This window comes from Misgurnus anguillicaudatus, chromosome 2 (assembly GCF_027580225.2).
Source record: "Misgurnus anguillicaudatus chromosome 2, ASM2758022v2, whole genome shotgun sequence".
NCBI classification, from domain to species: Eukaryota; Metazoa; Chordata; class Actinopteri; order Cypriniformes; family Cobitidae; genus Misgurnus; species Misgurnus anguillicaudatus.
The window spans coordinates 37339832-37366445 of NC_073338.2; the positions used below are offsets into that span (position 1 = coordinate 37339832).

At 39.9% G+C, this 26614-nt stretch overlaps 1 protein-coding gene across 1 annotated transcript in view; it reads right to left on the reverse strand.

Moving 5' to 3' along the window:
- Positions 1–5241, reverse strand: part of tmie (transmembrane inner ear) — a 34440-nt gene extending 29199 nt beyond the window's left edge. Inside the window, exon 1 of the mRNA XM_055203058.2 lies at positions 4843–5241. Within this exon, the coding sequence (XP_055059033.2) occupies positions 4843–4989 (147 nt within the window). The 5' untranslated portion in view covers positions 4990–5241. The remainder of the gene's footprint in view (positions 1–4842) is intronic.
- Between the last annotated feature and the right edge of the window lie 21373 nt (positions 5242–26614).

Below are 26614 nucleotides of genomic sequence, written 5' to 3' on the forward strand. Positions count from 1 at the left end.
CTCTCACTTGAAATGTGTCCCCACATTAGTTCTTGAATTTGAGGGTATTGGACCTGGAAAGTCCTTGAAAGGTCCTTGAATTTGAAGTTAACTAAGGTGTGGGAACCCTGTATCTGTAAACACCTCAAGAAACAAAAAATATCAGGCAGACAGATGCTCTGATCTGTCCAACTTTTAATGTTTTACAGACATTTAGAGATGTATGTATATATTATGCAGTTTTCTCTTTTAACTCCACCGCTTGCTGAGTACTCTGGACCATAAAGATTGTCACTGAAACATATTTGTGTCATTTCATGTGGGCGTTAAACATTCAGTTGACTGGAAAAAAATGTAAAGCACCTGGGTGATAGACCCTATATGGGTTTAATTAACAGTGGGTGTAAACTGGTGCTCTTGACACCTGCTATCAACGTCAATGTGGAAGACACCTGTACTGTCACCAGTTAAAGGGGACATATCACAAAAATCTTACTTTTTCCATGTTTAAGTGGTATAATTGAGTCTCCAGTGCTTCTATCAACATAAAAAATGTAAAAAAAGAACAACCCACTAACTTAGTTTTGGGAAACCATTCTCTGCAAGCATGTGAAAAAATAGCTCATTGAAATTTGGCCCCCCTTGTGATGTCAGAAGGGGATAATACAGCCCCTAATCTGCATCATCCAACCACAGCACTGCCATTTAGTGCAGAGATCAACTCATTTGCATTTTAAAAGACACAAAAATACTGATTATGTTACAAAAGGCAACCCTGTTACTGTATGTATTGACATCCTTACTGTTTTATTCTCCGCAATTTTGTCCAAATTCAAATATAGATTTAATGTTTTATGTGTGTGCTATTTTATTTATGCGCTTTATACTAATGACTTAAATGTAAAAATATCCAGCCGAATTCCATATAACAAAAAAAGTTCATTCATTTGCATGTTAAATTTCAATTGGTCTTCTTTCTTGCATTTATTTAACAATACAAGCTGCCATTACACTAAACACTGTTGTGTGCAGTAAACCGCAAACAAAACACACAACAATTTAGCATTTAATTCATGCAGAAACAAAGCTTACCTAAAACCTAGAAGCTATTGTTTGCAAGCATTATTATTTAAGTGTGTTATTTATTTGAAAAGCTTGAATAAGCGTCCAAAGAATTGTGTGCTTTTTATTCATTCTGTAACTGCTTAATCTTATGACCCTTATCACAATAATTGGATAATATTTTCCATCATCACTTCAGCTTAAACTGCCATTTTCATGAAGAAGGAGTTTCATTATGTTGCAATTATGCTGTTTGCCAAAACTCTAAAAGTATTTCCATGTTTTTTCACCCAAAATGACCCTTAACTGCCCTATGGGAAATGTTTTCATAAAAATGACATCACCTCTAAAAATGACCCTTACATGCCTGCTTGATGTAATGTACAAGATGGAAAAATGGTCAAATGTCTATAAGCAGTTGATAATAGAGTATGAATAATCGTTTATTGTCTGAATTGGTCTTTTTTTAATTTAAGAATGTCTGCAGTTGCATGAATCATCATCCTCTGACATTAGCAGATTATGAGGGAACAATGTAAACATGTTCTCATTGCATTTTCAGTGCTGTAGCTTGCATTCCCCTTCTGTTCCGACATAGATATAATACACAGACACATTATAATGGCTTGTTCATAAAACTGACCACCAACTAAACAAACAACAAATGCAGTACTGTTAACTTCTTGTGCCACAGTCACACTAAACCTTTCGTTACACTGACTTCCATAGCTGTGTCAAACAATCCCAAAAAATGCTTGTTTGAAAGGATATAAAATACATAAAAGAAGCTGTCCGGATGACAGTCTTGCTGCATACTAGAATAGACAGTATATTTTAAAATTACAAATATTTTTAAAATGAGTTTTTAAAGAAAACGGCTTGCCGTGTGATGTCATGTTTCTGGATTATCAGGGGTCTGCGTAGAACTTTTGCACTTTTTACTTGTGTGATTCTATAATGATCTTTATCCGGCCCACCAGTCATCTTTGCCCGCATATCAGCGTGATTACTTTAAAGCCGCCTGTCCAGTGTACATGACAAATGATGGACGATAAATGGGGAGGAAAGTCAGAAAGGGGCTGCGTGGGGTGCTAACCATCTGCAGGTGCGTTATTTCCGATTTAAGCTTTTGATGCATTAAAAAATAAACTTGTGTGAGTACACTGCATGTGACACACCGACCGGAATTGATGTATTTCAGTGTGTTCCAATTAAAACACTGTGTGCAAGGATATTGAAGTTTTAATCCGTTTTTCAGTACCACTCAAATCCTTTTAGGTAAATTAATAAAAAAAGTACATTATTAGGTATAAATATTCGTAGATGATGCGCAGGAATAAGCTTCTCTCCCATGTTGGTAAGAATTTACAATTAAACTAAAATTTCATTACAACTGCCACTAGGGGGCGAACTCCAGTCTTTTTTGAAAAAGCATGTTTTTTAAAGGGGTCATATTATGAGATTTTTTTTAAGATGTAAAAGAAGTGTTTGGTGTCCCTAGAGTGTGTATGTGAAGTTTTAGCTCAAAATTCAACACAGATAATTTATTATAGCATATTAAAATTGCCACTTTGTAGGCCTGAGCAAAAATGTGCCGTTTTTGGGTGTGTCCTTTTATGCAAATGAGCTGATGAAATGCAAACACTGATCGCAGTGATGGTGGTTTGTTGCCATTGAAATTCAATTGTGCTGTCAATTTTTTTCTCTCTCTCTCTCTTTCTCTCTGAACTAAATTGCATTTCCGTGGTTGGATAGTGATTAAGGGGCGGTGTTATTGTAACTGGCTTTGCTACCTACTTCACAAAACAGACAAAATCTGAAAGACCTAATTTTACGCATGCTTGCAAACTAAGTTACTGGGTTGTTCTTTTTCACATTTATTAGGTTGATAGAAGCACTGGGGACCCATATAGCACTTAAATATGGAAAAGTCAGATTTTCACACTAAAACCCCTTTAATATATGACCTATAAAAAAAAGTAACATAACAAAATAATGATAATAATATATAAAAGTACAAAAAAATCTCAAAAGTAAAAATAGGTGTACAAGTTTGGCCCGTATCATATTTACATTTTTAAAATCTGGCCCTCGAAGAAGAGTAGTTGAAGAGGCCTTGCACAGCGCACTGCCAGATTTTTGTAACCGCACGTACATTATACATGCTTCCACGACCTACGCCTACAATGTAGTATGTTGCCCAGGAGATGCATTGCATTTTGTTGCAATGCGCATGCGTTGAATATCTGTGTACACGTACGAGTCAAATAAGCGGTCCTTTTCAAGACTCTGCATTCGAACATGCGCATACCTTCGTGTACACGTAAAAAAACAGACTATTCTCCGGGCTTTATTGTTCATGATGTATTAGGGGACATCATTCTAAATAAAAGCGTGCAAAACACCCGTCTCCATTCTCATATCCAATTCAGTGTATAAAATCAAATCTTGCCCTATATTTTTCTCATTGAATATCCTATTTAAAAAGTGCAGATATTAAATATATTGCAAACTGCATTTCATGAGACTTTAATAATTAATTTAAATGATTAGTCCATTTTCTTAAAAAAAATCAGATAATTTACTCGGCACCATGTCATCCAAAATGTTGATGTCTTTCTTTGTTCAGTCGAGAAGAAATTATGTTTTTTGATGAAAACATACCGGGATTTTTCTCATTTTAATGGACTTTAATGGACCCCAGCACTTAACAGTTTTAATGCAGTTTAAATTGCAGTTTCAAATGACTCTAAACAATCTCAAACGAGACATAAGGGTCTTATCTAGCGAAACGATTGTCATTTTTGGCAAGAAAAATAAAAATATGCAGCGCGACCTTATGTAATACGTCATCAAGAGGTCACAGATGACGTATGCGAAACTTCGCCCCAGTCTTTACAAGTCTGGAGAAAGAGGACGTTCCGACGTTGTTGTATGTCGAATTATACTAATAAAGTTAAGATAAGACCCTTATGCCTCGTTTGGGATCATTTAGAGTCCTTTGAAACTGCAAATTTAAACTGCATTAAAACTGTTAAGTGTTGGGGTCCATTAAAGTCCATTAAAATGAGAAAAATCGTGGAATGTTTTCCTCAAAAAACATAATTTCTTCTCGGCTGAACAAAGAGAGACATCAACATTTTGGATGACATGGTGGTAAGTAAATTATTTGGATTTTTTTAAGAAAATGGACTAATCCATTAATAATCCTAATCCTATTTTGAACCATAATAATAGTGACACTGCTTCTAGTTGCAACACTGTTCCAACGTCCAAACACAGGCAGGTGTAAATGTGATTCGGGGTGTACATGAAATTATCAATCATAAATCCATTTATCTATTATCCATCAGTCAGTGTGAGAATTTATAGCAATGACCTTCCACTAAACCGCACACCCCACTCTGAGGTTCAAAGGACCGCTCCACATAAAACAGAGGATGAAGAAAACAAATAAATGTGTCCTTGGTTTGCATAACTTGTGCTTCGTTTCAGCTTTTCATCTTTAGTTTCTTTTTTTGAGAACAACAAAACAGAACCACTGAAATAATGCACTTTAGAGTTTTTGTTGTAGTGTGTGCATATTATAAATGTTTCCTAATAATTTAAAAGCATTTCAGAGAGATCAACAGTAGTACATGCTTCTCCCCTGATGTGGCTTCTGAATTCAAATAAACATCTGCAGTTGTGTCATTTTAGTGCAGCAGAGCTATAAAAACAAAGCGGTTCCCGCCAACCTGTTCAATACAAAGGGAGCACAACAGCAGCTTGACACCATAAAACTCGGTCCACAGCACTTACCTCGGGGTCTGGGATCTGGGCAGCGGCATTGAAGATGTGGTGAGAGATGAGGACGGCCACCACGCTCATGAGCAACGGGACGAGGGTTGGTGGTGGGTGCGTAGGCCCCTCGGTCGCCATCTTCCCTCTTCTTCTTCCCCGTCTCATCCCTCCGCCTTTCTCTCCTTTCTGCTGGAAAACTGCGCAGGACCACAATAGTCCAGGTGATTGATAGTCGCTCTAAGCGAAACGGCCACCGCCTCCCCTACATTAAAGCCATTCTGTTTTCTTCCTGTCCAAAATACTGCCAGGCTTTTACCTTTCCACGGACACACTGCACTCTCAGAGCGGAGCCTCTCGGATAAAGGCCATTAATTAATTAATAGCCCCGGTGTCATTTACAACCCTGGCCCGCCCGCAGAAGTTACGAGAGTATGTATGGGGGAAGGGATACTATTGAACCGAGGGACTGTGTAAGACTTTAGGAAGTGTGTGTGTATTCTGATGTTTAACTTTTGATGGGTTCTTATGCCATCTACATTTAATTTTTTGAATAACTTTGTAAACATATTTAAAGTTAAAACAATACAATATTTTAGTTTATTTTGTGATGCTTTACACAACTCCCTACAGTATCTGTTAACAGCATATGCTCATGTGTGCCACCACATATGAACTCATTTGTGAAGGAAAGCTTCACATGTAACCTGATAACAGTAATGAGTCCTGTACACCCTTTCTGTCTCAAGAGGGAAAAATAAGGGTCACTCAAAGTTTGAGGCGAATCTCCAGATCCCCAGGTGAAGTTATCGTCATCCAATCCTTATAATGACTAAGGGAGCTTTTGCTGTCACATTTAATAAGTGTGGGCTCTTTTGGTATCACCATTTAAAGTTAGGTTTCATCTTTTAGAGAAGTTTCTGTTTGGACAACTTTTCAAGAATTAATGAATCCGTTTATGTTATTAATAATTATCAATAATGTTATCAAGTCATAGATTATTTATAACGCTGTCTCAATTGAATGATGGGGTTATAGGAGCATCAAAGTTTGATGTTTTACTATGATTTCAATCTTTGACATGACCTTACTCAGTCAATATTAAATCAAGGTTTTCACAGACTGTTCTTTAGGATGATTTTATTTATTACAACAAAAGGGTTTTCACAGACACGGTAACATTTCTTTCAACACAACAACACCAACAAGAAACTGAACTGCTGTGGACTGTCACTAACATAATGTTAGTGGTGCTTTTTAAGCAAATCATAGCTTTTACAACTAGACGGGCACATTTGAATTGTGAGGAGTTCCAAAAAAGCCACCAAAATGTCTCAACAAATGCTTTCATACACTGGATTAAATAAAAGAAGTCCAGTTGTTAGGATGCTTTTAGTGGGTATCGTTACACTTGCCGTAAAGACTGGTACTCAAATATGGCTGAGTCATTTTGCTGGTTGCTATAGCCTTCAAAGTAAGCCTATCGGATTGGTTGCTATCAGTGGGGAAAAAAATCCTTGTTACACTTAAATGTTTAAGTTTAAACAACTTGAATTTGTAAGTTATTTGAACTTTTTTGACTATTTAGAAGTTGCTATACATTATAAAAAATAAAATAATAACTTAAGCCCATTTAACTTATTTTTTAATTTTTCAACTCTTCAATAAACTGAAAAAATAATATGCTGGATTTACTTAAAAATATTTTTTAAGTAAGTTTCATTTTAAAGGGGTCACATATCATATTTTTTTAAAAATGTAAAATAAATCTTTGGTGTCCCCAGAGTGCGTATGTGAAGTTTTAGCTGAAAATACTCCACAGATAATTTATTATAGCATGTTAAAATTCCCATTTTGTAGGTGCGAGCAAAAAAGTGGCGTTTTGGGGTGTGTCCTTTAAAATGTAAATGAGCTGATGAAATGTAAACACTGATCGCAGTGATGGTGGTTTGTTGAAATTGAAACTCAATTGAACTGTCAATGATCTTTTGTTTCTTTCTTTCTTCCTGCAATAAATGGCAGTGTCATGGTTGGATAGTGCAGATAAAGGGGTGGTATTTTTGTAATTGGCCTCAAAGTCTGCACGGGTCCATTTTTGGAGACCCGTTCCCGCAAAGTTCAGCACCAGATCCGACACATCACCAGTGATAATATCAAAATTAAATCCGCACCCGCCCAGACCCGTTAATATTTGGCCCCGTTACTCGACCCATACCTGCACACGCATAAATCACACAATAAAATCATTCCAATTAAAGTGCTTTATTTTTTATCTCGTACCTCTCTCAAAATCACAACAGCGTCATGAATGGGCTAATGAAACAGGCTAAAGTGCGCTTTGTTTTGCACCATTCAAGTAGCCTACCATCGGCACCTAAATAGGCTATGGAACCTGATAACTATACACAAATGGATGATTCTCGTGAAATTAGACTTATTAGGTGTCATGAAACATTTTGATAAAAATAGTAAATGCAAAGTAAGAGTATCAAAATAAAAAGCATACAGTTACAAACTCTCTTCATGTATTACTTTGCACATGATTTCAAATGACATCATACAAACCAATTTTGTTGTTTTTTCCACATTTAAAGGGATAGTTCGCTTTAAAATGAAAATTCTGTCATCATTTACTCATCCTCATGTTGTTCTAAACCTATATGATTTTTTTTCTAACAAACACAAAAGAAGATATTTTGAGAAATGATGGTAAACACACAGCATATAGTGTCCATTGACTTCCATAGTAGGAAAAAATATTTTGGAAGTATTGTGATAAATGATGAAGAAAATATTTTGATAAATGATGGTAAGCACACAGTTGACGGTACCCATTCAATTCCATCATATTTTTGTAGGAACTGTAATGTTTTTAATTTCCAAGAATCACGGTGCTTTTGAAGTATCGGTGCATCATGCAACACTATTTCAATGAAATTTGACACAGCGCGGAAAACGCGATTCCGCCTCGTTCGCGCGAATGGCGCGAATTTACCGCCTGGCGCGGTACGCGCGAATGGTGCTGTTTGTGCATTTTGCGTTTGACGAATTGGCGGCTGACACCCGCGTTGAAAAATTAGGAATTTTGCGCAGCGTTAACCAATCAGGAGTCTGCTTGCTACTGTGGCGGCAGCTCCACCCGGCAGAGAGTCACTCATTCAACCTGAAGGAAAGCTTGATATTGCCCATAAGCAGTCACCCGGAGCTATACGACACAAGTTCAGGAATAAAAAGGACCTCGCTTGGAAGAGTGTCAGTGAGGACATCGGGCTACCTGGTTAAAATAAACATTTCACTTTTGAGTCACGTGACTTTATCGACCCGTGCCGTTTATTTTCCCCCTATAATAAGGTTACCGGTAACCGGTTAGCGGTAACTCTCTCTATAAAATCAACATCAGTCATCTTGCAAACAGACAACCGCATAGCACTTGCCCCTCCCACAAGAAGCGGATTTTGCCTCTGACGTGTGTCAAATGCTTGCTTTTTCGTGCATCTACATTCAAACTGTTCAAGTGGCAAACTAGTCATGGTAGACGCGATTTTGATGCCTGAAACGCGGTTGGTGTAAACGCAGCATAAGTCTGGATTTCGTGAGAATCACCCAAATAGACCTATTAATGCAAAAAAGAACAAGAAAAAATACAACCTACCTACACAACTCCTGCTGTGCTCCTACAAGTCTCGAAATGGTTTCTAAGAGAAGACGTTCCCAGTTTCTGGCTATCGACGGCAAAACTTTATGCAACTTCTGCAACACTCGCTCCAACTATGCTACAAGAAGCATCAAGAAAGGTCACACTGTCGCAGTGGTGGTGACATGATGGGTCAAATGTCATATGTTGTGTGTGTAATGGTAATTTAGACATACAAATATTGCACATTTTCTTTCACGCTACTACCCGCCCGCGCAAGTTAATTATCCGCCCGCATCCCCGCCTGTGAATTTTAGGAATGTCACAATTCACCCGTTTTAGACACTTTTCGAACCGTTGCAGGATTTTGATTGGCCTTGCTACCTACCTCACAAAACAGGCGAAATCTGAACAACCTAATTTTTTACATGCTTGCAAAAACAAAGTTACTGGGTTGTTCTTTTTCACATTTTCTGGGTTGATGGAGGCACTGGGGACCCAATTATCCTGTAGCACTAAAAGATTTTCACCCTATGACCCCTTTAAGCAAAATGATGCACTATAATTTTAACTAAATCCAGCTTTTATTTTCTTCAGTGTAGTCAAGAAAGTTGAAATGACTTGTTTAAGCCAAGTTGTTTACAATTTAAACATTTAAGTGCAACAAGGAATTTTTACAGTGTAGATTCCTCTAGTTGTTTGCTTTTTTGTTACTTATCGGCCTTACCAGCACAAATCAAGTGAGAGTAAGTCTCTGTGACATTCAGATCCAGAGATATAATCAATTTTTGACAACCTTAAGTCGATAGGATTTGTCACTCAATTTTTCATGACGGAAGAACATTGTATGAACTCTTTTGACTTGGGCCAGTAAGCGATGATCGAAAACACCCTGAAGCAATTTTTTACACAGAGATGCAACACATCTCATTTTCAACAAAAATCTTCCACCATTGTCACTGTGAGCTACTGTAAAAAAGATATTTCATACAATGTCTTTCGTCTGATGCGTCATGAGTGTCTCATTGGAACTGCATAGTTTCCTGGAACAAACCTGATTGATTCGCTCATCCAGACATCCTACCGGTGCGACAGCCACTGCCATTAAAAAAACAGACTTTGTCATTCCTGCTGCTAACCCTCTCGTGAGAAACAGATCGATAATTACTAACAAGGCTTTGCTTCTCTCCAATGCTGTTGGATCATTATTCAGATCCAATATGGTAGATTTACCTTAGCGCTTCTGTCATTGTCACAAACCAATCTCCTCATATGTGTTATGACGAAGGATGTTATGGCATTTCCTCATCTCTAAGTTTGTATTTCACATGGATCTCAGCAAAAACATAACTGGATGTGACACGTGAGTTCTTTTTAAACACTATAATGTCCTTGAGAGCAGAGTTGTTAATCACTTTAACTGTTATTAAAGGTACGGTAGTGTAATTGGATAAAAGTGAACTCTGCAACCCATCCTCACTTCTTGTCAGTGACCTTCTCTGCTGGCCTAAACAATAAATATTTTTTTTATAAATGTGTATTAAATGAATCCCACAATAGTCTATTATCTTTTTTTATAGCTTTTCTCTTGGTTGCGCTGCTTGCAGTAGTGTATATTTATTATGGAGCATTTATCCAATCATATTTCAGACAGCGGCTGACATCATGTGTTGTCAAGGTCAAAGAAATCTGCCTAGGCCTTCAGAACGAACAGTGTGCGTGCCTTCAGCTTAAAGGAGTATTCCATTTTCTTAAAAAGAAAAATCCAGATAATTTACTCACCACCATGTCATCCAAAATGTTGATGTCTTTCTTTGTTCAGTCGAGAAGAAATTATGTTTTTTGAGGAAAACATTGCAGGATTTTTCTCATTTTAATGGACTTTAATAGAGCCCAACACTTAATACTTAACTCAATACTTAATTTTTTTAACAGAGTTTCAAATGACTATAAACGATCCCAAACTAGGCATAAGGGTCTTATCTAGCGAAACAATTGTCATTTTTGACAAGAAAATTAAAAAATATCCACTTTTAAAGCACAACTTCTCGTCTAGAACCAGTCGTGATGCGTCAGCGTGACCCCACGCAATACGTCATGACGTCAAGAGGTCACAGAGGACGAACGCGAAACTCCGCCCCAGTGTTTACAAATGTGTTGAAAGAGGACCGTTCCTACGTTGTTGTATGTCAAATGATACTAGTTAATGTCTTTGTGTCAGTTTATTGTTTACAATGGTCCGCAAATTTGCGTTATATATATGTAACACGTGACCATCCCTACGTCACTACGCATTTACGTTAGGTTGCGCTGGACCGGACCTAGACGAGAAGTTGTGGTTTAAAAGTGGATATTTTTTATTTTTCTTGTCAAAAATGACAATCGTTTCGCTAGATAAGACCCTTATGCCTCGTTTGGGATCGTTTATAGTCATTTGAAACTCCGTTAAAAAAATTGTTAAGTATTGAGTTAAGTATTAAATGTTGGGTTCTATTAAAGTCCATTAAAATGAGAAAAATCCTGCAATGTTTTCCTCAAAAAACATAATTTCTTCTTGACTGAACAAAGAAAGACATCTTTATTTTGGATGACATGGTGGTGAGTAAATTATCTGGATTTTTCTTTTAAGAAAGTGGAATATTCCTTTAAAGGCGCTCTAAGCGAATTGACGCGTTTTAGACCATAAAACATTTTTTGTTACATACAGCAAACATCTCCTCACTATCTGCTTGCTGCCTGTCCGCTGATCAAACTGTAAAAAACGCGATCTCTGTAGACAGCTCAGGCTCGACAAACGGCAATATCAACATAGTGGCCAAACCTAGTGTAACCCCTTTTCTCAAATTAGTGTAATTAATAACTAATTTAAGTATTGGTAAATGAGATCTGGGCTAGTATCAGAAGCTCTAGATACGACTACGGAGCCTAAAAGAGTCAAATGTTAGCAGAAAAACAGACAACACAAAATAGGTAAATTTAAAAATGTATTATAAAATGTATTATAAAAAATAAATTATTTACAATCCCTGCCTATCTAAGCCGGCTTCCTGAGTGCACAGTGCACCATAAACTCAAAATAAATAACTCAATTGAGGAAAGAGTCCATGGAAGTTCTCAGGGTGTTTGTGTGTGTTTCTTGAAGTATATATATGTGTTCTCTTCACTACCCGGGTAGGTTTACGTGTTCTTATCTGTATTTAAAATGGAGGCATATGATGATGATCATAGGTCCAAAGATGCCACAGCTGGCCACACCAGGATCTTGGTCCGTTCAGTTCTGCGGTTGGCTCGCCACTGACCGCTAGGGTCAGAATCAGATCTATCCCTTTCTAAAAACCAATCGGAGGTATCTTGAAAAACTCAATATCAGCAGCTTAACTTTCTCTCTGTCTCACTGCTTTCAACCAGATCTTGATACTTTCTAACAGCGTCTTCACCGGAGGAAAGTCATCAAGTGTTTGTTTTACTGGTATGTTGCCTGGCAACTTGCAGGCAGAGTGATTCCTTTGCGCCACTCGCAGGCGATGAAGAGAATTGCACTCAGTAACCTTGTGTGGGTTACACTCTCCCCTCCTAAATTATGCACGTCCCTGTGCATAGCAATCTTTAAACAGTTATCATTGGGAGGGACAAGACAGGGGGATGAGCTGATGCATCACTCTCACTTATGAGATCGTCCCACACAGTGGTCAGCCCTTGAAAGAATGACTTCACCACTGTGACTAAGGGGTTTCCCAGTTCAGTGTATTCCAGCCGCCTAGGTGGCTGACGATTTCTCAGGGACCTCCTGACTAGGTCATCAGTTATTACTTGTTCCTCCGTCCCCTTAATCTCATTTTCTCCTTCATTTTCAGGAACATTTGTCTCATCACATTCTGGCATGTCGGAAGGGACTGGAAGTTGTTTAGTGAAGTCATCATCCGAGCCTTTAACAAGGTTTCCACTGTCAGATAGGTTTGTTTCTCGTTCCACAGGTTCATTTTCAGGTACGTTTTTTATTTCCACAGGTTTATTTCGAGGTAAGTGTTCTAATTCTCCAGATTCATTTCCAGGTAAGTTTTCTATTTCCACAGGTTCATTTCCAGGTAAGTTTGGATTCAGGGTTACTCTGTTGACTGGAGCAACATCAGGTAGGCTACTCTCATTAGCTGGGACATCATCAATCACCTTGTTGAGGTTTGTCATTAGATTCTTATTAGAATGGCTTGGACCATGGTGTCTTGGAACATTTCGTGAGACAATATATCTGGTTACTTCTGGAATTGATTATTTTAGGGACCAAGTAACAGGAGTGATTTCATCTTCATCTGAGGACTGATCAACTTCTCTGGTGTCACTGTGAATGTTCTGGCGTGTTTTGCGACGCTCAAGTGGTTTAGGTTGTTCTTCTGGTGTTACATGGAGGAACCCACATGGGAGCAAGAGGTCTCGATGCAGTGTGCGCCAGGGGCCTTCTCCAGTCTCTGGCTTTACTGTGTAAACGGGAAGGTCTCCAGCTTTCCTCACTACCACATGGACAGTAGACTCCCATTTATCTGCAAGCTTGTGCTTTCCACGAATGCGTACATTCCTGACAAGTACTCTGTCTCCAATGTCCAGAGCCGAAGAAGCAACACGCTTGTCAAACCTTGTTTTGTTCTTTTTAGCCACCTTGGCAGCACTCCTTGTAGCTATTTTGTAGCTCTCCTCGAGGCGGGATTTGAGGTGTTTTACATATTGGGAGTGTGACTTTTGTTGCTCTTCTTTGACAGGTAAGCCAAATGCAAGGTCGACTGGCAGGCGTGGCTGGCGTCCAAACATTAACTCATAGGGTGTGAACCCAGTCACTTCATTTCTGGTACAATTATACGCATGGACCAAAGGCTTTACAAAGTCCTTCCAGTGTGACTTATCCTGGTTTTCCAGAGTGCCAAGCATGTCCAACAGAGTGCGGTTAAAACGTTCCACCGGGTTGCCCCTTGGGTGGTACGGAGTTGTTCTAATTTTCTGTATGCCTGCAACTTCACACAGTTGTTTGATTAACCGTGACTCAAAATCAGGACCTTGGTCGCTATGCAGTTTCTCTGGAAAGCCATAATGAATGATGAAATTATCCCATAAGCACTTTGCAACTGTTTGAGCCTTTTGGTTTGGTGTTGGGATAGCCACTGCGTATTTTGTAAAATGATCTGTGATCACAAGAATTTCTTTTGTGTTGCTTCGGTCTGGTTCTATTGACAAGAAGTCCATGCAGACCAATTCAAGCGGTCTTGTTGTCCTGATGTTCACTAAAGGTGCTGCCCTCTGAGGTAAGGTTTTCCTGAGCACACACCTGTTACACATCTTAATTTTCTTCTCAATGTCAGAGGACATCCTCGGCCAGTAGAATCTGGCTCTGACCAAGTCCAGCAGGTGGTCTTTTCCCATATGACCCATGTTGTCATGCAGGCTCATTAAGACTGTCTCACGAAGTTCTTCAGGTAAGACTAGCTGGTACTGTGTTTGGCCTTCTTCTTGGCGTGTTCTATAGAGGATGCCGTTCTGCAGTTCAAGTCTGGTTAACTCTCTCAACAACAGAGGTAGGTCTGGAAGCAAAGCTCTCACAGTGGGTGGTGGTTTCTTATCACTCTCAATCTGGGAGATGACATGTTTAATGCACTGGTCGGCTCTCTGTTTGTCTCTGAGATCTGCTTCTGATAGGTGGGGGACACTGGGGAGGCCTCCAAGCTCATCTTCCTTCTCAAAACTGTCAGGTACAGCATCTCCAGAGATGGCAAGGCTCTCGACGAGGGAGATGTTTCCATCTTTGCCCATTTCATCATTGGCACAATAGATCAGTTGTCTCTCACATATGGCATGAACAACCCCCTGATTCACAGCTTCAATGTTATCTGGATCTGACAGATGATGTTGTGTGAACTGGCAGATCCTGTCCCACTCTTTTTGAGATGAGGGGTCGTCACGCAGATTGCCATGGGGACGTCGCGACAGTGCATCAGCATCTCCATTCTGCTTTCCCGGCCTGTACTGGAGTTTGAAGGAGAAGGTAGAGAGAGCAGCTAACCACCTGTAGCTGGTTGCATCAAGTTTGGCTGAGGTGAGTATGTAGGTAAGGGGATTGCTGTCAGTAACTACTGTAAACTGATTGCCATAGAGGTAGTCACTAAACTTCTCTGTTACAGACCATTTCAGCGCTAAGAACTCAAGCTTATGAGCTGGATAACGGGACTCACTACGTGATAACCCTCGGCTTGCATAGGCGATGACACGCAGCTGTCCCTCCTGCTCCTGATATAAAGCCGCTCCGAGGCCGGTGCAACTCGCATCTGTGTGAAGGATGTAAGGAAGTGCAGGATTTGCAAAGGCCAAAACTGGGGACATTGTCAACTTGCCAATGATCATCTCAAATGCCTGCTGGCAGGCGGGAGTCCAACGGTTCAGAAATGGTTCTTTGGGATGGTAGTAGGGATGTCCCGATCCGATCACATGATCGGAAATCGGCCCCGATCACGTGGTTTCAGACTCGATCGGAATCGGCCGTTACCTCCCGATCAGGACTCGGATACATATGCAGGGTTTAAAATCCATTAAGGTCTCGCTCTGCTCCGCGCCAGTGTACGCGCTGCGCTGGTGCGTGTGAACTGATGAGAAGAGAATAGGCTTGTTTGACTTCATGCAGCGCCCCAACAACCGGCAGCCGGATGACGTCTAAGTTCCGCGAGAGCGATTTAAAAGCAAACTCCTCCGTAAGATTTCGCGGATCACTCTCGCGGTGGTTTGACGTCGCCCGGCTGTCGATTGTTGCGGCGCTGCGTGAAGTCGAACAGGCCTATTGACGTGCTACGGTGCTTTCAAATTCATTCATAGGCTTCACACTCGTGCGTGCAAGGAACCCACGACAAAACCGTGTTTTTACCGCTCATTTAAACGACGCGTTGATCGTTTTTGTCACCATGTGCTCAGACGCAGCTCCGCGTCTCACTCAGAACCTCAAGAACGCGCATTCGCGCAAGATACTGTAGAGATGACATGAGAGAGAGGTAAGAATGGTGCCCACGTCGAGAAAACTTAATAGAAGTCTAGAAACAAAGTATTAAAGCATGTCTAACCATGTCACTCATCTCATTACAATATGTTAACTAGATAACTGGATACAACTGATTGTATAGTTTAATAAAATAATGTATTTTGATTATACAGATTAATTACGACCTAACTATAGGTATTTTATAACTAACTGCTAACCAGCTTAGGGAATCTCTATGGGTAATTTATAAGATATATTGCTGAATCAGTATGTTGTTTTTCTTGTTAATTGAGTCTGGGTAGCCTATCTTATGCCTAGAATTAGTCAAGGAGGTTGATTCTTATAACTTCCTTTAAAGTTTGAACAATTGTGCATAATGACATGTGCAACAAATGCATCTAGGGTGTCAGACTCATAGATTTGCATAATTTAAAGTTCAGGTTTTAAAGTTTGGGTCAACATGTGGCACAGCTTTAAAACTGAAACTTATAAAATCCTATCAGAGGTACAAAATTTCATTGAAACACACCAGTGGCTTTGCTGTCATCAGGATTAAACATTTTACCCCTCGAGCCCTCCCTCCCAACAGAGCATCCCCATAAAACAAATCCCAATTTAACCCCTGTACATATACTATATATATTCTCATTATTTTTTAACACATCTGTAGTTATGCGCTGGCAGAGAGTTAGACTCTTTTGACTCCAGAAACAGCAATGCGTGCGGCATGACATAAGGAACATCCTGGTTCTGTTTTTTTCGCTCTTATTTATTCTTTTTTATGTATTATAGAAGTATCGGATCGGGACTCGGTATCGGCAGATACTCAAAATCAAATGACTCGGACTCGGACTCGAGGGCAAAAAAACCTGATCGGGACATCCCTAGATGGTAGTATTGGCCATTTTTTTCCTTGGACTTTGAGTGCTTTCTTAGAGGTGGGTATCCAGATGTTAAATCGTTCAAAGGTTTCATTATACTTGAATAGTCTTTAATGAACTTTCTATAGTAGCCACAAAATCCAAGAAAGCCTTTCAACTCTTTCAGATGTTGAGGGACTGGCCAGGTCTTTAGCGCTGCAATCTTTTCTGGGTCTGTCTCCACGCCATGCTCTGAGACCACATGGCCCAAGTACCGGACTGAAGACTGGAAGAATTTACACTTTTCCGGGGACAACTTGAGCCCATACTCATTCAGGCGGTTTAGAACCTTGGTGAGTCTGGCCTCATGATCTTCTAAAGTTTTCGAGAAAACTATCAAGTCATCCAGGAAAACGACAACTTCCTTCAAATTCATGTCTCCCATGCATTTTTCCATCAGTCTCTGGAAGGTACTTGGGGCATTTGTCACCCCCTGGGGCATACGATTAAATTCCCAGAATCCAAGTGGGCATACAAAGGCGGTCTTTGGCCTGTCAGCCTCCTCGACTTCAATTTGATAGTAGCCAGATTTTAGATCGAGGACGCTGAACCACTTGGAACCAGAGAGTGCTGTAAAGGTGTCATCCATCCTTGGAAGTGCATAGGCATCTTTCACTGTCTGCAGGTTCAGTTTCCTGTAGTCTATACAGAGGCGTACTTGGCCATTCTTCTTCCTGACTACAACGATTGGAGAGGAGAATGGAGACTACCTTTCACGAATCACCCCAGCATCGAGAAGCTCTTGAAGGTGTTGACGAACAGCTTCTACGTCATGTGGGTGTATCGGTCGAGATCTTAGTTTGAATGGTGTTTCATCGGACAGCTTGATATGATGCTTGACTTTGTCTGTCCTTCCAAAGTCTGTATCGTTCTGGGCAAAGACTTCAGGCATGCTATTTAATTTTTGAATAATTCTGTCTTTCCATTCTGGAGGGACTGGGGACTCACCAAAGTCAAAGGCTAGGTCAGCTGCTTTGGAGGGTTCTGGTTTAGCTGGATTGGTCACGCTCTGCTTATGAGATAAGATGACTTGGATAGCACTGAGTTCAGCAATCACACTCTTAGCTGGGATAATAATGTCATGTTCAGACTCATTTGAGATCACAACTGGTAGTTTGCCTGGTAGATCAATGAGACATGGCTTTACTAGCAGCCCTCCAGGTAGAGAAGAGGATGAAGGGTACTCCATGATAGCAGACCTCTCAGTATGGAACTCTTTAACTGATGCCACTCCCTCCAAAACAACTGTTCCTCCAGCTGGAATTAGTTTTCTGTCTCTGCCTTGCATTCTCACAAGCCCGATATTACTGTCATGACTTTGTTCTTGTCTCAGTTGAAGTATTTTCAGCACTGTTCTGTAGCCGTTTGGGACAGGGTGGTGACTTGCTGAACTTTTCTCTTTACACATGCCATACACTACATCGAGTGTGTTTGTACCAACAAGTATCTGGTAGCCTGAAGTGCCACTGTCTGGGACAACCAAGGCCAACGTTGGGACTTCATATTCAGCTCCAAGGAACTGTTTTGGGAAGGTGATTGTGACTGCGACATATCCAAGGTAGGGCACTGTTTGACCATTGGCGCCTTCAACTTCCAAAAGGTTATAAAGTGGTTCGATCTTTTGCTCATGTAGGTGTTCATTATAGAAAGACTTGGTAACTGTGGTTACTTGTGAGCCTGTGTCAAGGAGACAGGTGAACTGTTTGCCTTGGATGGTAACTTGGCCTGTGCTTTTCGTGCCTATAAGTTTTTTTGGAACTCTAAAGGGGTGTTTCCTAACATTAGATTGGTTCAGGGTAGCACTGAACTTGGGTTTGGGTTTGGTATCACTTTTATCTTTAGCAGGGCGTTGGTGAACTGCTTCAGCCTCAGTTTGCCCTGCAACTGAGACTCCATCTAAAAATCCCTATTGTCTGGTGAGTGCTCTTTAGCCTCCCAAAGGCGTCGTTTTTCTTTCAGTTTATCTCTCTTCTCATTGACAAGAGTGGGGTTTGGATCATTACTGCAAGGTGAGGAAATGTGACCGTCTTCGCCGCAGTTGAAACAATACCAAGGTCTCGGCTGGGTGCTTGTCTTTGAGCTGGTAGGTTTCCAACTTGGTGCTCTGGGGTCAAGTTTGGAAACTGGCCCACTTGATTGATGCTCAGTGTTCCCCTTGGTCTTTGGGGCTTTCTTGGATTTTTTAGACATCAGCGTGGTCAGTTGGCTCTGCAGAGATGCCACCTGCTGTTTAAGCTCTGTCAGTGGGTCAGACTCAGGCTGGAATGTTGCTTGTTGACTGCAGATGCATGCACTCTGAGAATTTGCCATAACCCGCTGTCGGTGTGAGCCAAGGTGCTTTTTCATACGTGTAGCTTTAGCTGCCTGCCTATCCTCCTCAGTGCGGATTAATAATAGGAGCTCTGAAAATGCTGGTGGATGACTTTTCTTTCCTTCGAGGTTGAGATCAGAGAGCAAAGGGTTGTCCCAACACCCACGACAAAACTGTTTTAGAATATGTCTATCTGCTTCTCCAGCAGCAGCTCCTCCTCTCTTAACAGCAAGGTTCAGGGCAGCTTGAAGGCGGCAGAGGTAAGTAGAAGCCTTTTCACCAGGATCCTGAAGAGTATTCATAAACTGAGCGAAAAGCTCCTCGCCGTCCTCAACGGTTCCAAAGGCTGCGTCCAGCAGTTGAAGGTAAGTTTCAGGAGTAGCTTCAGGGCTTAGTCTCTTGACAATATCTGCTGCAGGGGAGAGCAGACTTTCAAATATTTTTCGTGATTTCTGAAGATTAGACAAGGTGGGATCTTTTCTGAGAAGCTCAACATGTGAACGCCATGTGTCATAATCTGTCTCACTATTGGGTCTGGGAAGCTTGCCTGAGAATGAACGAAGCTTGATGGGAAAGTGTGAATGTGTATTTAATTCATCTCTTCTCACAATGTGCTCAACAATGACCTTTTGAATTTCAGGTGGATTCAGGTCGCTCTCCACTATTGACAGACTTCGCTTCACATCAGCTGGTGGGCATGGATCAGCACCATTATGAATGAAACTTTCTCGAGAAGAATCAGGAAACAGCTGGGGGTGTGAGGGTTCAAATGCGTCAAGCGACGTGCTCAGCTGTTTGGCTCCAAACTCATTATCACCACTGCCATCAATCTCGATTGTATCACTGATTTCTGACATCATGTCTTTCAGCACCTCTTCGAAGCCTCGTCCACTTAGTTTTGCTAACTTCTTTATTTCATCGAGGTAGGCTTTGGTAACACTGCAGCCAATTTTAGTTGTGTACACACTGGCCAGAGCTTGAACATAGTATTTTACATCTGGATTGTGCTTAAGTTCATGTGTGTAGGGCAGAAGAGAGGCTAAGGCTTCAATAGCAGCACCATCTTGATACTCAATAATCAGGTTTTTATAAAACTCTGAGTTAATGTCAGTAACTGGGACAAGTCTCATGGAGCCGTACTTCTTGAGGATGTCTACGATCTCCTCATCTTCTGGTGATTCAAGCAAACCACTCACTATTACTGCATTGGGGACTTTGATACCTGAGCTCGTAATAAACTCCATGTTTGGTAAAGAGTGATCTATAAATGTGACAAATAGCTTATAAATAAATAGTAATAGTAGTATAAATAGCACACTTGGGAAAAATTGTTACACACGTGTAATGTGGTTCACTGCTAACTCATAACTAGGCTCCTGGCTGGCTCGCCACTTGTAACCCCTTTTCTCAAATTAGTGTAATTAATAACTAATTTAAGTATTGGTAAATGAGATCTGGGCTAGTATCAGAAGCTCTAGATACGACTACGGAGCCTAAAAGAGTCAAATGTTAGCAGAAAAACAGACAACACAAAATAGGTAAATTTAAAAATGTATTATAAAATGTATTATAAAAAATAAATTATTTACAATCCCTGCCTACCTAAGCCGGCTTCCTGAGTGCACAGTGCACCATAAACTCAAAATAAATAACTAAATTGAGGAAAGAGTCCATGGAAGTTCTTAGTGTGTTTGTGTGTGTTCCTTGAAGTATATATATATGTGTTCTCTTCACTACCCGGGTAGGTTTACGTGTTCTTATCTGTATTTAAAATGGAGGCATATGATGATGATCATAGGTCCAAAGATGCCACAGTTGGCCACACCAGGCTCTTGGTCCATTCAGTTCTGTGGTTGGCTCGCCACTGACCGCTAGGGTCAGAATCAGATCTATCCCTTTCTAAAAAACCAATCGGAGGTATCTTGAAAAACTCAATATCAGCAGCTTAACTTTCTCTCTGTCTCACTGCTTTCAACCAGATCTTGATACTTTCTAACAGCGTCTTCACCGGAGGAAAGTCATCAAGTGTTTGTTTTACTGGTATGTTGCCTGGCAACTTGCAGGCAGAGTGATTCCTTTGCGCCACTCGCAGGCGATAAAGAGAATTGCACTCAGTAACCTTGTGTGGGTTACACTAGCACAACAAAACATAACAAAGTGTTCCAGCCAATAAACGACAAGAAGGATTTGGGGGTGGGGGTTGGGAGAGGGAGGGGGAGGCGTTAGCTACGCTCCGTTTGTTTGAAAACAGTTCAAACATCAACAGGAAGTGACGTCGCACATTATTCGCTTAGAGAGCCTTTAAGATAGATAGCAATGAAATCATTGCATTAACCAATCAGATTTAGAGTTGGTGTCACCGATGCCATCCAGCACACCTACAATGATGTCAAGATTTCACGTCATTTGATTCAGTTTCAAACATACTGGAAAAAATTCCCATGAGCGTTCTCCAGCTTAACGCAGTCACGGAACAATTTTCAATCTGTCTCGGCTAAAAACGGAACTGAGTAGCTACGTTTACATGCAACCAAACAATCCGTTTGTAAACGTATTGATGGCTCAATCGTATTGAAAAGCCTTCACGTAAACACTTTAATCAATACGATTGAGGTTGATCAAATGCAAATTTCGAGGGGTGGTTTAGTCCGATCTGTGATCATCGGGAGAAAAGTACACATGTAAACGCGTGAATCGTAGTATTTTCTCGCTCGGACGCAAACATATATTGTGCACATGTGTAAACAATTGTGCTCAAGTTCACGCCTTATATTTACCTCTTATTTAAGTATCATGATTCTCGTCACAGAAACATGCAATGGCAACACGTTTTATTAAGATAATTGGGTCACATGCTGTACAATCTACGGCGTTCATGTGTACTTTTATAATATTAGGCTACATAAAGCAATAAAATAGCATCATGCCTTTTGAAATTGTGTTTTCGTTATCTGAAAACTTCTTAAGAACAACTTTCTCCAAGTCAGCTTTGACTTTTATCCAGAGATAAAGTGTGAACTTGATGAGAGATGCTGTCAGCAGCGTGGCGTTGCCAAGTCCTCTTTTTTCGAGTTTAGATTTGGGCTACTGTTTAGACTGTTTCCACAAGTTGTTTTTTTTCTGCAGGTTAAAGATGAAAGGATTTCATTGATAAGTTATTGATATTTGGGCTGTGAATAGTCATTAGGATGCTTTTGGGCTGGTTTTGAATGTCGATTGGGATACCCGAATCTGGCAACCTTGGCTGTGCGCTTGTGCAGACGTTCGGTAAGGGTTACATAGAATGTACATGTAAACAAACATTTTAGTCAGTTTTGGGTGCATGTAAACTGTATTGTCGTAACTTTCAATCGTATTAAATTCAGTCGGATTGACAAAATGTTGTGCATGTAAACTTGTAATGTATGCATAACTGATTTTAAAGGCAAAAATCCTGTTGAAATTCTTTGATTTCCTGATTTGAAATTTGGGTATGAGCATGTGAGACTGTACGCATTGACATGTTCCTGTGTTCACAATGATTGTTCATGTGTCCACTGCTTTAGTCGAACGGACATTCTCAACCCTAAAACAAATTAAAACTTATGCCAGAAGAAATACTACTGGACATAGAAAAGGACTTAACCTGTTCATGAATATCAGCTGACGTCACTCACTTGTCTTCCGCCATGTTGAGTACCTGAAGTGGTCGCAAAAGAACTAGAAGCTATACCTTCAATATGTTGTGAGCATCAAAATCGCTATTTTTACAACACTAAGAAGGCTCGACACAACATGATACTTTGCTCGAAGTATCACCTGTGTCTCTACACGTGAACTCGAGCATTGAGAACATTGTGTACACAGAGTTTCCTAAAAAGAAGGTTTTGAACAACTTCCCAGTCAATATGTATCGATCTCCGAATGCGACATAAGGAGAGAGGAGAGTAAAGATGGATAGCTCCTAAAGCATAGTTTCATATAAATGCAAGGATAATTTGTTGTTTTGTCGCAAGTGAAAAACAATATTGACCTTCTTGTTGAAAAAGGAGCCTAATATGAGATTCATTCATTCGCATTCGGAAATCGATTGTTTATGTCTGGCAAAGATAGCGAGCGGACACCATAACAGCCAAAGTCAGTTTTTCAAACCCTTTCTTTTTATTAAACTCTCTGTACACAAACAATGTTCTCAATGCTCGCGTTCATGTGTAGAGATCCAGGTGATACTTCAAGCAAAGTTCCATGTTGTGTCGTGCCGCCCAGTGTTGTAAAAATAGTGGTAGTTCGGTAGCAGTGGACAGCGGCCGGAAGAACACATCAGGGATTGAGTAGGCATCACACCCTAACAAAGATATTTTTTAAGTAGCATTTCTTTTTATGACAGTCGAGGTGCGAACTGTTGTCTTTCGTGGCCCTTTCCTGTATCAGTAAGAATCATAGACGATAAAAGATAAGAAATCCGTTAATCGTAGCAAGCTAGCCAATGCTTGTCAGTAGCATACTGGTACTCGGTAGGTACTCAAGATGGCGGCATGACGTAAAAGGTCTCATGACTGATTTTCAGCTATACAGAAGTGAAGTGATCGAACTCTTTTTGAGGAAAGAAAGGAGGATGGATTTTGTTTAAAAATAATCCAGATGTGAATTTGGTGAGTTTAATGTATTTATTTAGCAAGAACATAATTTTGGTAAAATGTAAATTTGGGGAATATCACTTTTTTAATATTAAACCTTTGATACACTCTGTTTATTATTCTATCTTTGAATAACAGAATGTCGACAAAGTAATTTGTTATACGTTTGATTCTTCAAAACACTTACACCTGTAAGCTTTTTCAAGAACCATTTATGCAATTTCTTTAGCAAAAAAATGTTGTAGTTTTTATTTTTAAAGGGACACCTCACTTTTTTGAAAATATGCTCATTTTCCAGCTCCCCTAGAGTTCCCATACAGAATTCGCGTTTTGGAATCCATTCAGCCGATCCCCGGGTCCGGCGCCAGCACCTCCAGCACAGCTCAGCACAATCCCCTGAATCTGACTGGACCATTAGCATTGCGCAAAAAATAACCAGAGTAGATATTTTTCTATTTAAAACTTGACTCTTCTGTAGTTACATCTTGTACTTAGACCGATGAAAAATTTAAAGTTGCAATTTCCTAGGCAGATATGGCTAGGAACTACACTCTCATTCTGGCGTAATAATCAAGGACTTCATGTAGCATGGCTACAGGACACGCCATGATATTACGCAGCACCTGAAAATAGTCCCCTGCTATTGAGAGTAACCGAGGGGACTATTTTTGGGCAGTGCGTAATAAAATCCAAACTCTTTGGTTATATTTTAGGGCGATGCTAATGGTCTAATCAGATTCAATGGATTATGCTAAGCTATGCTAAAAGTGCTACCGCCAGACTCGGAGATCAGCTGAATGAATTCCAAAACAGTAAAAATAAAATGTTTAACTCTAGGGGAGCGTCTGGAGAGTCCCGTTAATAGTAATAGTCTCTTTGACTGTTATTCCTTGAGGTGTAAAGTACAATAATTTCTATTTTATTTGCAATTAAACTGTTGATGTGCTTCTTTTATTGCTGTGATTTCACAATGATGGTATTACGAGATGGATTCATTCAGGTAGGACACCACTGGCCTATAGGTTTGAAATGCACAGACTGCTACTGCTTCTTGTATAAGCCCACACTTCCTTGTTTTCCAGTTCACATGTAACAGGGAAGAATTGAATGTACAAATTTAGCACATGGAGTGCGTCACATGTTTCACGTCAATGGCACAATGTGAATTTGAGCAAAGTAGAAGCCAGCAGGTAGAAAGTGTTTGTTAGCAGACTAGTGTGAGGCAATAAGGAAAAAGAAATGTAAGTTTATTAAACTTTTTTTAAATTGACATAAAGAGCATGCAATGTAAGAAAACACATTTAACAGCATTGTTTTATGTTACAGTGTCTGTGTTTATATGATTCAGGAGCACTAATTAATTTGAGCAATATTCATGAATGTAACGTAAGGCTTTGTTAAAACTTTAAAGCCCATAATTCTGAGTGTTAAACTTTAATGCTTTAAAGTCATGTGTGCTATGAACAATACCTAAAAAAACTTTCAGTTTGTTAAAAAGCAATGTGCTGACACCCACAACACAAAAACTGCAGGGAGGAGAAAACTACATTTCAATATAAACAATGTAAAGATTTTTGTAGAAGAACCATAGGATATGTCGCTTGTAAACCAAACAGATAGTCTTTTAAGTTATTATCAACTATCAGGAGCTCCTATCCTAATCTGTTCTTTACTTTAGGATTTTCCACCCTTTATTCAAGGGATGTGACATTTCTGTGCTGTGATTTTCTCTGAGCTTTATTCATGCTACAGGCGACTGTAGTGAGAATATATCAACAGCCCTGTACATCTCCACAGCTTGACTGACAAGGTTTTCTGCACTTTCTTTGAGAGCCGAGAGAAAAGATAATGAACAAAAACAGAGCAAATGTCACCATAATGTTAAGATCTTGGAATTACTGCCTACAGAGACCTTGGGGGGGACTTGCATTAGATATGAATGTCATGCGTTTTCTTAATTACTGATTCTATCTCAATCAGATTTGATATCAAAATATTCTTTTAAAATAACATTTATGCCACATGCTAGGCGTGTGCAAAAACTAATTTCAAAATGGACTAGTAAATTTGAATTGATTAGGCTGTGTATATGCTGGGTTAAGGTCATGTCCAACAGAGAAGGTTCAAATGTGTTTCAAGCTCTTGTAGTTAAGCTTAATGCTTTAATAGAGGCGAGACAGTGGCAATGTTGCATCACAGCAAGAAGATCTCAGAAAAAAAATTTACAAGAAGGTACAAAAGTTGTCACTGGGGCAGTACCTTTTCAAAAGTACTTTTTTATACCTAAAATGTGCATATTGGTACTCCAAAGGTACCTTAGCGGTAGATATCTCTACATTTTAGGACCTTTTTAAGAGGTACCATCCCAGTGACAACTTTTGTACCTTTTTTTTCTGAGAGTGTAGGTTAGGAGGTCTTTCTGTGTGAAGTGTCAGTGTGGGTTTGCTCCAGGTATACCGGTTTCCTCCCACTGTTCAAAAACATGCAGGTTAGGTGAATTAGAGATGCCAAATTGTCCTTCCCCAGCTTGGAAGAATAACTTGTGAATGGATTAACCCGTTCTCGCCATGAATATATCCAGTGGCAACCGGTGACTTATTTATTCGAGGGCGCACGATGCGAAGTTCGTCACAACATGTATGTAGCCCGTAATGTGAGTGGTTTGTGATTTCAAAATATGTGTTCGGTGGGTCAAGTAAACCTATGTGCATCACGTGTCTTGTCTGCTGCAGATGCGTCTAAAGGGTTTATGATAGAAAAGACACTTGCGTTTGCCAGATACTCGCATAATCTCATGCGTAATCAGGGTTTAGTGTTAAGGGAGTGTTTTGCGTGTATTTTGTGAATGTGAGGTTTTACTTTCTGCTTAAACATATTTTTTCAAATATTTGTATATTTTATACGTGTTTTTCTTTGGAAAACATATATTCCAAAGCATATTATCATAATTTTTACTCTATTACATTTCATATATAATAAGTTTTTGTTTTATATTTAATATTTAAAGCAACACTATGTAGTTTACATGTAAAATTGACTTACGGCTCCCCCATGTGGTTGAAAAGTGCAACAGTGCCTGGTATCAGACACTCTTCTGCAGGCAGGGGGAGGGGCGAGGCTGTGTTTCCTACCCTCCACCTCCACTTTCAGAGTGTGCTTGTAGCAGCTAGGAGGTTGCTCAGGTTGCAGCAGCAGTAGAATTTGTCCAGTTAAGAGTTGTTCTATCACTGAAATAATTTTAGAGACATTATTTAAAGGTTGAAAAACTACATAGTGTTGCTTTAAGTACATTAACGTACTTTTACT